The 15,788-nt window shown below is 47.4% G+C and overlaps 1 protein-coding gene across 1 annotated transcript in view; it reads left to right on the top strand.

Moving 5' to 3' along the window:
- LOC148010863 (Zn-dependent exopeptidases superfamily protein) overlaps positions 1–15,788 on the top strand; it is a 198,549-nt gene that overhangs the window by 75,750 nt on the left and 107,011 nt on the right. Inside the window, exons 7-9 of the mRNA XM_087671354.1 lie at positions 2,358–2,446; positions 3,089–3,228; positions 3,342–3,507. Coding sequence (XP_087527480.1) covers positions 2,358–2,446; positions 3,089–3,228; positions 3,342–3,507 — 395 coding nt within the window. The remainder of the gene's footprint in view (positions 1–2,357; positions 2,447–3,088; positions 3,229–3,341; positions 3,508–15,788) is intronic.

The following is a 15,788-nucleotide window of genomic DNA, read 5'->3' as shown; positions in this document are numbered from 1 at the left end:
TGGTGGGGGGTAAGAGGATTGAGGGAGTTGGGATGGTCAGAGGTACGTGTGGCGGGTGTGGGGGCGCTGTGGGCTAGGGTCAGTGGGGGGGGGGGGGTGGGCTGTGGGGGCTATGGGAGGTCAGGTGAGGTAGTCTGTGGCGCGGGTGGTGGATGTGGGGGATTGCGGTCTTGCCGGGTGGGGTGGGTAGGGGGGGCTGCGGGGTGCTCTGTCAAGGGGGCGTCACTCGCCCTCCTGCTCCCTACTGTCGAGGCTGTGTTTGAGGAGCTGGATGCGGACCCCCCTGCCGTCTCCCTCTCTGTTGTGTTTGGACCCGTGTGAAGCCGTCAGCATCCACCTACGGGCCTGTCCGCGGAGCCACCTTGGCTCCGAAATGGGTACAATCTGTTGCCTGAGGCCCAAAGTCGTGGCAGCGTAGGTATTGTCCTAGTTGCCCAGTCACAATGACTTGTTGCCTAAAGGAGTGAACTCCTGCCTCAATCTCCAGGAACTTTGGTATATTCCTTGTGTCTTTCATGGCCACTCATACCTTTGGGACTCCTGTAGCTGTCACTGCATCTGCGAAGAAGGCAGGAAGAACTGTGCTGAAGAGCCGTCCAAAGTCCTCCACTAACTAGCGGTACTCTACCGCCAGTCAGTCTGGGGAGAAGTAAGGTGACTGAGTGTTTGAGAAATCTGTTGTTGAGCGCAAGAGTCCTTATGTGAAGCCGCTATACCAGGGAACCATGTAAATGACCCCCTTTGTCGAGGCATAGGGCGAGCTCTCCACTAACACCCGAGGTGCATCCGCAGAGGTGAGTCGAACCATGAAGATCCCTCGGCCCATGAGGACTGCCTCCACGATTTGCATTGTGCCAATGCGCTGCGTGGAGTGGAGCCAATCTTGTAGTTGGGCCCTCGCTGGGGAGTGTCCAACTACCTAACCAAAGTTCGCTGTTTCTTTAAGCTCCAACTCTGTGGCCCGGGCAGCTAAGAGTTGTTCCTCAGAAAGGATGACGTGTAAGGTGTTTGACTGGGGGGCACTCGTAGAGTGTGCTGGCGTCTGACTAGAGGTTTCCATTGCGCATCCTTGTTGAAAACCTACCTATCACGTTGCTGTGCTTTTGGAGGAGGGAGTTGCTGCTGGGGGAGGGAGCAGCTGGAGGGGGGGGGGGGGGGAGAAAGTTGCTGTTTTCGATGCCGATGGTGTGCCTGTTTGACAGTGAAACTGGGCCTCAAGAAGGCGGGGGCATTGCCGGGGGGGGGGGGAGACAAGCGGGGGTGGGGGTGGTGGCCAGGGGAGAAGAAAACAGGGCTGGGGTGGGCAGAACAGGAGCGGGGGGGCAGCAAGGTGGGCAGGCAGGGCGGGGGCAGATGGGCGCAGGCAGGGGGGCGGGGCAGGGCGGGCGCAGGCAGAGCGGAAACGCAGGCGGGGCGCAGACAGGGGTGGAACAAGCAGGCGCTGGACAGGGTAGTGGCAAAGTGCCGCAGGCAGGAGGGAGCTCTGGTAATGGCAGTGGGGAGGGAACGGCGGGGCAGGCGTGAATCCCGAAGGGGGTGGCGTGATGATCAGTCGGGGGCGGGGGTAACATGCGCGACGTGACGGGCTTGGGGCCCAAAAAAAAAATAAAAATCCAAACCAAGCAAGCATTAAATAATAGGAAACTTTGCGCTTTACTTGGCTGTCCATAGTCAGGTTTTGATTTAGGAAGCAAGATGGGAGAGTTTACTAATGAAAGGGAAACTATTTTGGGATTTATTGACTGGCCCTGACGAGTAGGTAGTCCCATTGCTAAAGATGTGTTGTTAATGCCTTGTGGATGGTGTCATTTGATATCTAGTTTTGGAGAACCCTGTTGGATCAGGAAACTTATATAGCAGTATATGCACTTTCTTCTTCACTAAAGTGAAAAACTTCTTGTTTGGTCATAAAGAATATGAATATCCTCATAATTTTGGACATGAATGGCAAACGTGGTTTGCACATGAACCTAGACATATAATCTTCCTGAATATCATAATAGTGCTTAAATACTTAGCACTAATGGGATACGGGACTTCAAATAGTGGGATATTAAGATGCATATAGGACACGAGTAAAGCAGTAAATGTTTGGGTGACTGCTGTTAGTCACAACAGAAAGGGGTGACAACCAAGTTGCTACCGTGGTGAGGTGATCAACATTAAACCTTTTGAGTTTCATTCAGCTGAATGTAGGAATGGCTCTTTTAGTGCCTAATTCCTCGGATAATTGCATTATCTCATTGTTCTCTGATTCCCTGCATTATCATATCTTTCTAACAGTTCATATGGTCTACAAAGGCTGTAACCAAAATGTTGAGTCGTAACAAACTACATGTAACTACTATATGTATCAGATTTGGTTTGCCAGTCAGGACCTGGGTCTTGGCCTGCTGAAGTGTATGCTAAGGCAGCTGTTCATCCCATGGCAAACACGGCTGCTCAGGTATGGGCCTTGCTCTGCTTTACTTTCTGTTTTGTCCTGTTGAATTGGGGATTACTGATAGCACAATCCAACCATTTTACATAGCTGTTCCATTTGCAATTTTGAGCTTGATAGTTGAGGTCAATGATTAGATAATTCATGTGATAAGATCATGTAATTCCATGGATTTTGAGTTACCTCAGATAGTTCGTTTGTGCATGCAGGTTTGTCTGTTGAAATCATGACCATCATTTTGTAGTCTCCTCTTAATGCAACTGTACCTTTTAAAATGTTATCTAGCTTATGTTTGGTCTTTCAAACACTGCAAGGGTGCTTTGTCAGTGAACTCTTTTGCTATTTAGCCATTCTCTTTCTGATGGTTGTGCAGATGGGTACTAGCATGGATTAAGGGGTGGGGAGAAAAGGGGGGTGGGGCACCTTATTTGGATTAAGTGGTGGGACTAGCTTGGATTTAAGGGGGGCTGGGGCATCTTACTTGGATCAAAGGATTGGGGGACTAGTTTGAAGTTATTGATTGAACTAAGTAGAAGATGTTAGGTATGAAACTCCTACCTTTGCTGCCACCATTCTCCACTTGCTGCAGGGTGCTGCAGGGTTCCTCAGATCAAATATTTAAGCTGGTTGGTTTTTTTGTTGCTGTAGGATATCTATCCATACATACCAGGTGACACAGATTATAGGATCTTTGCTGAAGATTTTGGCGATGTTCCTGGACTAGATATAATCCTTCTGTTAGAAAGCTATATCTATCACACCCCATATGATAAACCTGAGAGAATGCTGTAAGTCTGCTTTTTACCACATTTCAACTTTTCTTTACGTTCCCAATGTGTCATTTATCAATCAATTCATGTCCAATTTGCTATCCTGACTGTTTGCATCATGTTTGTGTTAGTGCTGGAAGTATGCAGGCCAGAGGAGAAAATATTTTTAGTTTATTGAAGGCTTTTGCAAGCTCTTCAAAGTTGGTCACTGCAGATGAGAGAGCACGCTTGAAGACTCAAAAACCTGTAGAAAATGATCGGCGACCTGTTTTTTTTGATTTTTTGGGATGGTTTATGGTGAGCACTTGACTTGTCATGTTGTTCAAAGTCATCTCCACCTTGCTCTTCTTTAAACTTGTGCAGTGCTTGGAAAATATTAGGGAAAGGAGAAATAGAGGTATTTTTTTTGGGGAACTGCATCAAGTAGTCAGTTTGATTTATGGCTCGCTTTTTTGGGTGAAAAAAGTGTATAAAAACTTGTGGCTATTCCCACAGAAGTTGCATGGTTGTCAGGTCCAAAAAGCATGATATGGTATGGTACAATAAAATACGGTACAAAATGGTATCTTAAGATTTTTAGGGTATGCTATGATACAAATCCGTTATTCTCTCCTAAAAGCTACTTAAAACTTAAATTTTTACAGAAAAAAGAAAAGTTATTTGAATCAGATAACATAGTCCCTTAAGAGAATCAGATTAATATAAGAAGCATTTAAGTCATCCCTAAGTGCAGATCGAACCTGAAAGAGTAGTTGCCAAGGAGCTTTCTAATCAAGTGTGGCCCCCAAAAATCACCACCAACACACCCACAGCCAGTCCCCCCCAAATAGAAGTAAAATTACATACAAGACCTGTCTACAAAATATCATGCTAGTCAGGTTGTCTTTAATACTTATCAAGCTTCCTATATATCATGCTGGTTAAATTCTGATCATTATGTTCTTGGAGTTCTTTCATATAGTGTGACAGAGCAGGTCTAATATTGAGCAACTTAAAGTGGCGATGAAGTCATGAGCACATTGTGGGGGAACAATGCACAGCAAAAGGCATGAGGTCTCAGGAAACAGAGGTGTTTTGGAAGCATGGTGGGCTCCAGGGAGGGAGGGAGAATGAAACAAAATTGTTAATGTCTACTAGAGATTAAAATGAGCTGTGAGACCAAAATGGTGTGTACATTTTATCCATGGTATGTCTCTTTGTGGATAAACAAAGAACAATAAAACTGAAGTAAACCAAAGATGACAATGTTGATGTATACAAGAGCTCTTGGCCCTCCTACCATCTATGAGGGGTCCATTATAGGATTACAATGAAGGATCTCAGCTCCCTTTTGATTGAGCCTGACGAGGTGAAGCTCCTTGAGAATGTCTGGCAATGGAGATAGCTAATAGGTAGGATCTGCTGATAGTCTGATGGGCACTGATTGCTCGGATAGTACTCCAGTGGATGGGGTTGATATTGATGTTTTTTCCTTGTAATGGTGGCGGTATGGCCATGAAGATGTTTGCTAGTAGTGTTTGTTGTCTCATGTCTTGCATACCCACAGCTATTGCTGCTTTGGCCAAGGGCTGCATCCAAGTCTGAAAGAAAAGGATGTGTAGCCACCACATGTAACAAAGCACTTGAAGGACAGCCTTGGAGAACTGATCTGCCTAACGACCATGAATCGGATAGACAATTTCCCAAAGTTACTGAGATTGTAAAGCCAGAAGGCAACGTGTTGTAATGTGGGACCAAAACCGGATTATGCCCATGTTTGAGCAACATTTTGTTGTTTATATTTAGCATATTCTATACCAGAATACACATATGCAATGCCGTTATTAATTTGTCGTTTCAGCACAAAACCATAAGTGAGTAGGCTGCAACCAATTATCTAGAGAACCTTGTATTCGTTTCTTAGCATTTTTGTGATCGACATAGACTGGTACCAAAGTTACTGGCCAGATTCAAATAGTTACTTCTTGGGAAATAGCTTGACTAGACCCTCCTTCCACAATGCATACATAAGATCAGCAGCCATGTTTTATTAATAGTAAGAAGTATTGTATTTAAGCAAATCCCAATAAGCCTGAATAATTTGCCATTAATAAATCCCATCGAAGTGATTTCCATCTTCCCATTAAGTGCAAAGCCTAATCCGATTCAGACCCAATATAAACCTTCTCTAATGAAGACGCCTCTTCCTGAGAGATAATAGGCTGAACATTTTGTGGGTCAATTTGTCTTCCACCATTTCAGTGTAATAAAAGAAGAGGCATCGAACATAATATCAAAATGTTGTCTGCAAAATTATTATTATTAAAAAATTCATTATGCATGTCACCTAGTATCAGCTTTGACTGCCTATATCAGCCATGACTTTTCTTATATTCTCTTTTTGCTTGGAATCATGTCTTGGGTATTTGACTCACGCCTCACTTACGCCTACGCTCATATGGGAGTGTCGGTGATCAGTAGGACACTGGGGCACTTTTTACTCTCGGTAGGAGAGGTTTTTTCCCCCAGACTTATAGTCTTATTTTCATATGTGCTTATGTGCTTATGTTACACACTTATGGGCACTTGTTGTGTTCGGGTGTGAACACCCCCTACAACCCTAAGGTTTAAGGGTTGTACTTTGTACTTTCATTCCACACTCTTTCAGTCTATTGGATTGGGTGTCGTGCTTCACTCTGTCTCTCTCACTCTCACACTGTCTACTGCACTCTCAGTTGCACCTCGATCCTCTCACCCCCTCACATTTGGTATCAGAGCAGTCTGCAGTCTGCAGACTGCAGCCCCCGCTGTCTGCAGCCCCCGCTGTCTGCAGCCCCCGTCAGTTCTGCAGCCCCCGTCAGTTCAGCAGTACCCGCCAGTTCTGCCCCAGGCCGCCAGCTCCAGTTGTCGTCTGCAAGCGCGCAGCTCCAGCCAGTTGCAGGTGCAGTCGCCACCTGTCAGCTGGAGGCGCCGCCTGTACCTGCCCAGTCCTGCCTGCGCTGAGTAGCCAGTGCGCAGCTCCACGTCGTCAGCTCCAGCCGCCTGCAGAGCTCCACCCGCCAGTCCTGTCGCAGCGCGCCACCTTGCAGGCGTCGCCACCTCAGCCCAACGTGCCCTTGCGCCTGTCTGTCCGCCAGCGCACAGCTCCAGACACCCGCAGCGCCACCTGTACCTGCGCGCGCTCTGCCCAGCGCGCCACCTGTCCGCTGGAGGCGCCGCCTACTCTGCCAGCGTGCCACCTGTACCTGCGCATGCCCTGCCCACGGCGCCACTGGCCTGCACGAGACATCTGTCTACAGAGGCGCCGCCTCCTGAACGTGCAGTAGCCCACCACCAGGTTCGCCAACCTGTTCCCGTGCGCAAACATTGCCTCGGGATCCGTGCACGTCGTCAGTCAGCTGCAATCATTCTGCAGAGGTAACATTTTGCATTTTTTAATTCAAACACAGGAGTTCGTGCAGCAGCAGGGTCAATTTTCTGCATTGGGACACGTGCCTGTGTCTGTAACAGAGCAGCAGCAGGATCAGTTTTCTGCATTGGGACATGTGCTTGTGTCTGTGACAGAGGCACATTAAATGCACATTCTGGGGTATTTGTAACAGAAATTTTGGTAGAAATTTTGGGGATTTTGACATTACAATGTTGCTGAGCACTGTTTGCACCTTGGGAAGCGTGCATTAGAGACAATTTTTTGACAGAGTACAACCTTGCACATTAATTGCAGAAGTGTGCTTGCTGCAATTTCTAGAAATTTGCAGATTTCCAGCCCTTACTGCTTTGACATTGCTCATTTGTCTTTGGAAATTTGTCGTCATGGCAAATCAGGGAGGTGATGTATTTACCTATGTATCCAAGGAAGACAGATTGGATGGAAACAATTATTTGCTATGGTCATTCATGATGAAGAATGTATTAGTGGCTAAGAATTTATGGGATTATGTTAGTGGAGAGGAAACTCGACCGGGAGTTGTAGCTCCCGTAACTCCTTCTCCTCAAGGGGCACGTGGACAACAGGGACCTCAGCCTGCTCCACCTCAGCCACTTTCTCCAAGAAGTGTAGCTCAAAAAGTTTGGGATACACGAGATGCACAGGCTTTGTCACTGATTGCTTTGGCAGTTCAGCGGTCCATCATCCCTCATATTCGTTCAGTATCTTCTTCACGAGATGCATGGCTGACTTTGGAGTATATGTTTGCAGGAAAGAATGAAACTCGAATCTCTTTCTTGAAGAAAGAGTTAGAGACTTTGAAGATGAATGAGGGTGATTCCATGCAGGATCACTTGAATAAGATTCAGGACTTGCGGGAGCAGCTCATGAATATAGATGAGTACTTTTCGGATGCACAGCTGATATTCACCACCTTGAATTCCTTACCTTCTTCGTACTTGTCTTTTCATATTGCCTTGAAACTCACCATGAGGATTGCTAAGCACCCACTCACTTTTATTCAGCTGGTTAGTTTGCTTCTAGAGGAGGAGCAAACAAGAAAAAATAGTGGTGTGGATGCTATAGTCTCTGAGCAGGCTTTTGTGGCAAGACAGAAAGGCAAAAACAAGGTGAAAAATGCTCCACAGAGTTCTGGTACTTCTGGCACATCACAGAATCAGACACAAGGGGGGACACAAGCTAAAAAGGGAAAATGTCATTATTGTAAAAAGCTAGGCTACTATATCACTGAGTGCATGAAGCGCATTGCCAAAGAGAAGAAGGAGTCAGCAATGTCTGTTTCTACTACTCCTTCCACTGCTAGTGAGTCCGCGTCCTTTGTTGTGGACAGGGACTATTGTTTTTACACTTGCAGTTATGACATCTCTTGGGCTGATAGAGCACTTAGCTCTACAGAAGATGCTGACACTTGGTTCTTTGACAGTGGTGCTTCTAGGCATATTACATCTCGCAGAGATTTGTTTGCTTCAGTGAGTGCACCTCCCGTTGGGAAATCTGTACAGTGTGCCAATAATGCATCATACCCTGTTTGTGGTATTGGGGAGATTCAGCTCACAGCCATTGATGACTCTATTCTCTGCCTGCAGGATGCTTTGTTTGTGCTTGGATCAAGAAGAATTTGCTATCTATTTCTTCTTTGGCACGTTGTGGTTTGCAAGTCACATTTGATGATCGTGGGAGCTTTCACTCAACCGCCAAGACCCACGGACCGCTTATTGCTTCAAGCGTTCCAAGCCGAGCACTAATAGCTACCTCTCATATAACCGACGTGCCATCCATATCTACGGGTGTAGTGAGCTTACCTCCGTGCCATTCGAGTTACCTCCTCTCCCGCGCACTTCGGTAGCTCCACCATCCAAGTGCAAGCTTCAAGCAAGCTCGATCCTCAAGCTCCACGCTCCAAGCTCCATTGCCGCGAGCAAGACGAGAAGAGAAGAGAAGAGAAGAAGAGAGGAGAAGATGGAGAGCTTCTCCTCCTTGGTCCCTCACCCTCACACACTCACTCCCTCACACTCTCACACTCCCTCTCTCAAGCACAAGCTCAAGCAAGCAAGAAGAAGAAGAAGAAGAAGAAGAAGAGAGCTACTTTTGGCCACACACAAGAATGAGCTTCTCATTCACTTTTCAACTTTAAATACAAAACCCTAAATCCCTTTTGGGCGGTCATCTCCTTTTTCCCTTTTTTACATGGCTAACCGTAGTCTAGGCCCTTTTTCCCATTGTCCTTCTATCTTCCTAGCTTCCTTTCCACTGCCCGTCTACATTTACAAATTGCACGGGTGAGAGCCCGGCGCTCCTTGAATTAAACCATGATGCGCTTACGCTCTTTTACAAAAGTTTTGACTTGCGCTTTTCCTTGTGCGCCTTTCTCCCTTATTTAGGACTCTTCTCCTTGTGCGTCTTTGTATTCTGTTTCTCTTTGCCTTGGCCTTTGTCTTTGTCTTTTGCTTTAGCTTTTCCGGATTTTCCACCTTCGTTTGTTTGAGGGTTAACATTACCCCCCTCCTAGACGAGTGCCAGTCCCATGGCACTCACCGTCGTAGGTAGCAGGCGTTAGCATGCACCGAAGACGTGGGTGGCAGGGACGTCTGTGGTTGCCATGGCGGAGTGTTTGTAGTGGTAGGGAGGAAGGTCGTTGGGGACACATTGGTGGGTTAAGTGGTAGGTGATAGGGCAATGGGAGTTGGTGGTAGGGCTGTTCTTTGGGGGGGGGGGGGGTTTGCATTGATGGAGTACAAGTGGCGGCTCGTTGGGGATTCTGTACATGCTGATTCTTGGCAGGCTTACAAGGTGATAAGGATAGGAAGTCAGAGTTGAGTGTTAATGAAGAGCGAACGACACCTTCGTTGGAGTTTTCAATACCTGCAATTGAAAACCTCTCATGTGGTCTCTCCCTAAGGGGTAGTGCTAGTCTTTTTATCGTGCACAAAACATATTTTGATTAGTTTGGGAGACAGGTCGAACTCTAAGCAAGCTGAGAGTATTGTCCTGCACTTGAGGACCCAAACTGTGTATATACTTCGGTGCAGATATTATGTGAGTGCTCGTGCATACTTAGATATTACGTAGTTAGAAGACCGCGGGCTAGTTTGTAGTAACAATGTGTGGATGAAGCAAAGTTGTCCATGTTGAGAAGTACACGTGAAGGTATATGAGACATCCTTTGCATTTTGACTGCACGACATAGCATAATTGAATACAGGGACACCGTAATTTTGGTAACTGGAAGCTTTTGGACTCACTTGCTGAGGACGGTGTACTTTTCATGGCCAATCGTGCGGTGCTTACGACCACTAATTGCAATGGTACTAAGGCAAAGTGCAAGAGAGAATTGTGCAAGTAGGTCAGGGTGACAGGTCTAACCATAGGCGAGACAAGCTTCCTAGGTATGTCCTGCCCTTGATGTGCCTTGAATAATTGTGGGTGATGCTAAAGGGCTAGGGAACTAGGGACGGAGCTAGTCGACCAAGGTCACTGGACGTACCTAATTTGAGGACCCCTAGGTGCTGTGCTGTGATCGTGGGTGCTTTTTATCTTTTCGTTCGTTTCTTTTTTTTTTTCTTGTGCTTTTTTCTTTCTTTCTTTCTTTCGTTCTTTTTTTTTTTGGGACTTTCCTGAGTACGACCATTACAAAATGTCAAGCTTCGAAGGCTCAAGAAATGGATATTACAGTGATGATTGTGCCCTAGCCTCGTTGTTAGAGAAGCAATTGTTGAGATGGGGAGATACACTTGAGATATTGCAAACCTTCTTGCGACACATGCGATGTTGGTACAATTGAGGTAACAACTGCCGTGAGCCAACTATAGAGCTTGACCCAGAAAGAGAGCGTAGTCCATGAATATGCTTTGGGCCATGCGATGTGGGCGGTCGGCAAGGGTGGCGGGGTGAGTCTGGTTGGCTAGGCGACGGTGGCGGTGCTAGTGTGGGGCTCCCGTGAGGCTGGGCAGGGAACATGTCGACCGAGACATGAATGGTGTAGTCCCGGGCCGCTACCGTTTCGAGAATGTCTTTAAACAATTCATTAAATTCTGCACTATCCCTGGCCGCCTTGTCACTTCGTGAGCATCTGATCCCTGAGCGTGCGTTGGGGGTCTGTGCAACTAGCGTTGCCACATTTTGTGTGCTTCCCTGAGCGTCCGCTCCCCTGGCCCGCGGATTCTTCAGCCTTCGGCCGGGGCGGTATCGCTTGGGGCTGCGTTTCTTGGCGTACCTTTTAAGAGTGGGCATGTAGCGCACCAGTGGAGGGGCGTGTGCTGCATGTTCCCGTCGGGTTGCGGAGAGCGTCCTTGCAAGCTAGTTACCTTTGGTTCTCCATGTTTTCCTCGCGGGGGGCCTGTAAGATGCGAATCAAGGATTAGGATTTGTTAAATGATAAGACCATTCATATGTAAGGGATTATAGTGCAGGTTATCAAGCGCATAGGACGAGAAGGGGAGGGGTGGGGCATGCGGTGTTGTTGTAGAGGGATGGCCCCCCTATAATATATATTTAGCCTCCTGCCGTTAGCAGATCTTGGCTCATGCCGAGTTACGTTGGCTGGTGGTTATGAATTTAGGCAGGGCTCAACCTTGGAAGGATAGATCGGAAAGGGAAGGTGTATAGAAAAGGAGCTGCACCCTGTCTACACCATCATAGTTGTTGGTCAAGGCTTCCTATGGCGGTGATGTGGGTTGCATGCCCTTCACTTGGAGGTGGGGATGGTCACACGGCTTTTAAATGCGTGATGAGAGGAGGACTTGAGAAGCTTAGCCTGTCAGACCTAACTCTTCTCCCTGCGCTTGACTATCATTGCTTGTGTGTGTTGATATTGTTTATACACAGTGACACAAAAATCAGTGTTTATTTATATACATATTTATGAATCCCTGTCACTTCACGAGGATAAGAACCAATTGTAGAACTCGGGTTTGTACTGGAGCGTGGCACACGCATCCAACACTCATGGCAGCTTACTTAGTACCAATAGGTATTTTGCCACATCGAGTAGCATGGACCCTTGTCCGAGTCTAGTGGCAACATGTAACTCCTCTTCAGTGAGAACCTTATCAAACAGAGAGTTTTCTTGGCTAGGTTCAGTCAAGTCCGTACCCCGAATGGCAGTCAGCACTCGAAGGGAAGTTGGTGCCACATAGGTTGGGTCCCTTTGGGATTGCCATTTGGCCAATCGATCCTCAGAGACTGTCATGATCTGAGCCCCTAGCTCGGCCATTGCAACGCGGCATTCGCACCAACGCTGCTCAAATTGACTCTGGCCTGCTGACAGTCGCTTTAGTTGCTCTATGTCTACGAGATTCGGTCGGCAGAGCACTTCATTGAACGTGATGGTTAAGCGCAGTTTGTCAGCCTCCTCGTCAGAGATGAGTCGCATGCGTTCATGTAAGAGCTTGTTATAGTGCTCGTTAAGATGTTCTTGCTTTTCCCAAGATAAGGGGAATGGCAAGTATTCTTCGAGCTGCTCCTTAGGGAATGCGCCCATGTCCGCAAGGACGTAGACACGTGCGAACACTTTGAGCTTAGCATCCAACTCAGCTAAGCATTCTGTGACACTTCTATGCTCAACGAGGGCTTGCTCGGTTGCTATCTCATGCAAATTTCTAAGAGTTTCCTTAGGCTTTAGCATAGCTGGGGGCTCAGGCCTAGATGAGCAAGATTGGTTAATGCTAGGATTGCTTATGCTCTCAGGGATTGTGCGTTTTTCCTGAGGTTTTACTGCTATTTTGTCATGGTTCTTCTCGGATGTGATTGGTATAGATTTGTCACCCTGTTGTGACAACGTTGTATCCACTCTTGATTTGTCAATGCGAGCTCTATTGTCAGTGGTTAAAGTGTTGCAAGCAGCCATTGATGGTAACGACTGCTTTGATTTGTCGGAGCACACAGATGTGTCTAAGGTTTCACCACTATTAGGAGAGGCATCAGTGGACTCATTGGTGGATGGACTCGATTCTTTATTCATCAGCTCTCCAACACTCTTCGTCCCAATGTCCTTGGGATCTGCAACCACCTGCAACTTTTGTTGTTTTCGTTGTTTCCTCCTCTTTTTCTTGGTTAGCGTAGGTGCATCTAACGTCTCAGGACCCTGGACTATATCGGCCGTTGATGTGCTTGGTCGGGCCTCAGCATTTCCCTTCTCTAGAGGGTCCTCATGGGACCTAGTCGTGGCCTGCGGAGTAGCCTTGCTAGGTTGTATGGGTACAACTGTCTCCCTTTTGGGGGAGTCTAGCTCTTCCGTCCGTTCCCCTGTGCTTAACTTCTCCAGCCCAGGTTTTAGGCGCTTTGGAAGTGCTGGAGTTGTTAAGGAGGTAGGTCGCGACACCTCCTTCACAGGTAACCCACTAAGGACACGTTCCGCAAGGGGTCTTGTCACGGCCAAGGGCTGTGACTGCTGTGATCCTTGGTTTGCAGTAGTAGCAGCTAGTTCAGTGGACTTGCTACTATTGGTGGATTGCGGTATCAAGTCCTTAGGGCAATTGGAAGTGGTCGTTGCTCTTAGAGCATTCACTTGCGTAGATCGAGTATCAGTTGAGCTAGCCACGGTGGGTTGCACAGGCATATCCTTAGGTTGAGAGCTAAGGGGGGTGTCGTGTCCCACCCGTTGGACATTTGGAAGCTCTGATATAGGTAGAGATTGGGATCGAGTAGCCGCACTTGACGAGTGTTGTGCTTCCCGTGTCCGTTTAGGGAAGAGGGTGTAGGAGACTTGGGACTCCTAAGTAGCTTTGACACTGAGATTTGCTCGTGGCTGTTAGATGATTTTGCTATTTGCTTTATTGAGCATTTAAACTTGCCATGAGCAATGTTGTGCCTATGATGCCTGCTATCCTCTTGGGGAATCAAAGGCTCCTTGGGCACTAGTGGCTTTTGTGTATTCTCAACGATTACATCTGATGTTTGCTTATCAAGCACACTAGGCTGAGGATCTACCCTCCAATTGGTCTCGTCGGGTTTTTTGATTTCGACCATGAGGGGCTCGGTCACTCTACTGTTTTTGACTTGGGACTTGGTTTTTCGTTTAGATCTCCTCCTACGCTTCTTTGCTCTTGATACATCCTGGCCTTCAGTCGACAAAGGAGGTTTAACAGGGGGTTTTGGTATCCAAATCCATTGGTTGCCTGCATAATACCCTTGAGCACGTAGCAACGCTTTGGATATCCATCGCGGCGTTGTGCTGACTCTCTATCGATGCCTTCGTCTATAAGGCTTGGGCTTCTTTTGGGGTCTTCTACGATATTTGTAAGTCTAAAGGCCGTCCTTGGCATTGTCTCCTGACCTTCTTGTTTCTGGCATGGCTTCACTCACTGGTTCTCGTTGTTCGACTTGTGCTTATATTAACTCTTCCAACAAGTCCTTGCTCTCGTCAGCAGGCTTGACTGTTATGTCAGCACCTTGCTTGCCTTTCCCTCGAGGTTCGATGAGGTTACCCTTGCTAAAGGTCGTGACTATCCTCACACCCGATAGTGTCAGGTGTATCCTCTGTGCTACATAGTCAGCCTCACACTTGGTCACCCTTTTGAAGGGTCTTCCTAGGAGGGTTTCTTTCCCGCAGCTAGCACTATTTGGAGGAACATGAAATAGGATAGGCAAGCTTTCCGTTTCAATTGTCACAAGGATCTTGCACTTCCCCATGAGTGTTTGTGGGCATCCCCCATAAGGGCTAAGAGTTGCACTAGTCGATGTGAGCTCTGGTTGGCCTAGTAGGGTCCATGATTCATAGGTCAAGATGTTAAAATTTGCTCCTTCATCAATCAGAGCATCAATAGTATGCTCTCTTTTCGCGGTGAGTTTGACCCTAAGATAAGCAGGTGATACTATGTCTTCATCTTCCGGGTCTTGGCTTGTAAATTTAAGCCTTTTGACAGATGCCCTTGAGTCCCCAATTGCATGACCAGACGTGGATTTTCCACCAATGTCCTGGGTCGTCTGTGTAGTGTTGCTCAAGGTACATCTCTCGTCAAGAGGGTCATGTCTAGTCATCTTGGCATTTGCAGCTTGCTGATGTTGCATTTCGCTCTGACTAGACATGGTCTGAACACAATGTCTTTGTGTTCTCGTAATGTGGCCTTTTTGCCCTTGATGGCTAGATTGGCCCATTGAGGCTCTAGGGTCTCTGTTTATCTCTGTTCGGGTATGGGCTTTTGGTTGCCCTTTTGCAAGTGAGAATCCATGTTCATGTAGAGCCATTACTACACTAGGGCCTAATTCGGAGGACCCGTCACGACGTGCGTTTTCCCTCCAACCTACTTGGAGGAGGTGTGGAGGGGTCCGGGGGGGACAGTCCCCCCCAGCCCGCAGGGCCGTTATGGTTAAAGCTATGCACAATTTCGAGGACTGTTTATAGCCAAATTTTGAACTACGTGCTCTAAATTTTAGCCCAGTGATGGATCTGTGATGTGCCTTTAGCTCTACGTAGCCTTTGGGGTCAATCTCGGGGTTTAGATGTGTCAAAATTTGTGTTCTAGATACCTGTTCGATTTTGACAATTTTCTGTTCGATTCTCAGATGCCCGATTTTCAGGAGTTCGATTATTAGAATCCGACGTCCGATTTTGGGCTGGTCCGATCGGCCCAGTGGCCTGATTTTGGTCACGTTTGATTCTAGGAGACGGATCGAAAAAGTGGTCCGATTTTGGGAATTGGATCAGACAGGGTGGGTCCGATTGCCTCTATCGGACGAGCGTCCGATCGGACAGGATGGTCCATGTGGTCCGAGTCCGAGAGTCCGAGTGGTCTGATTTCCAAAATTGGACGAGTTGGTCCGAGTGGTCCGATCGGACAGGTTGGTCCGACCGGACGGTTGTTTGAGCGTCCGATTATAGACTTGAGCGTTCGATTATGGACTGGTCTGATTCTGAACAGGTTCGATTTTGGGACTTGGACGAGCTGGTCCGACTATGCGGCGGACAGCCCGCGAGTTGTACGCGATGCCTCTAGGCTGACGTCTTCTACACCGAATCGTCCAGCACCTTCCAAATAGGTACAATACACTACAAGGAAATGCCACACATGCCTGGAATCACTGTGGTGCTCGAATCAAACGGTACTCCAAGGATCTGTGCCCCGATTTTCCTGTTTTAGCTTGTTATACAGCAATAGAAAACCCTACTGTTTGCTTATTTTTTGTCTTTTCGTATCCTAAATGCATACAAATC

Source organism: Lygodium microphyllum, chromosome 29 (genome assembly GCF_053477565.2).
Source record: "Lygodium microphyllum isolate KBCC chromosome 29, Lygodium_microphyllum_v1.1.10, whole genome shotgun sequence".
Lineage (NCBI taxonomy): Eukaryota > Viridiplantae > Streptophyta > Polypodiopsida > Schizaeales > Lygodiaceae > Lygodium > Lygodium microphyllum.
This window is presented reverse-complemented; position numbering and strand designations above follow the sequence as displayed.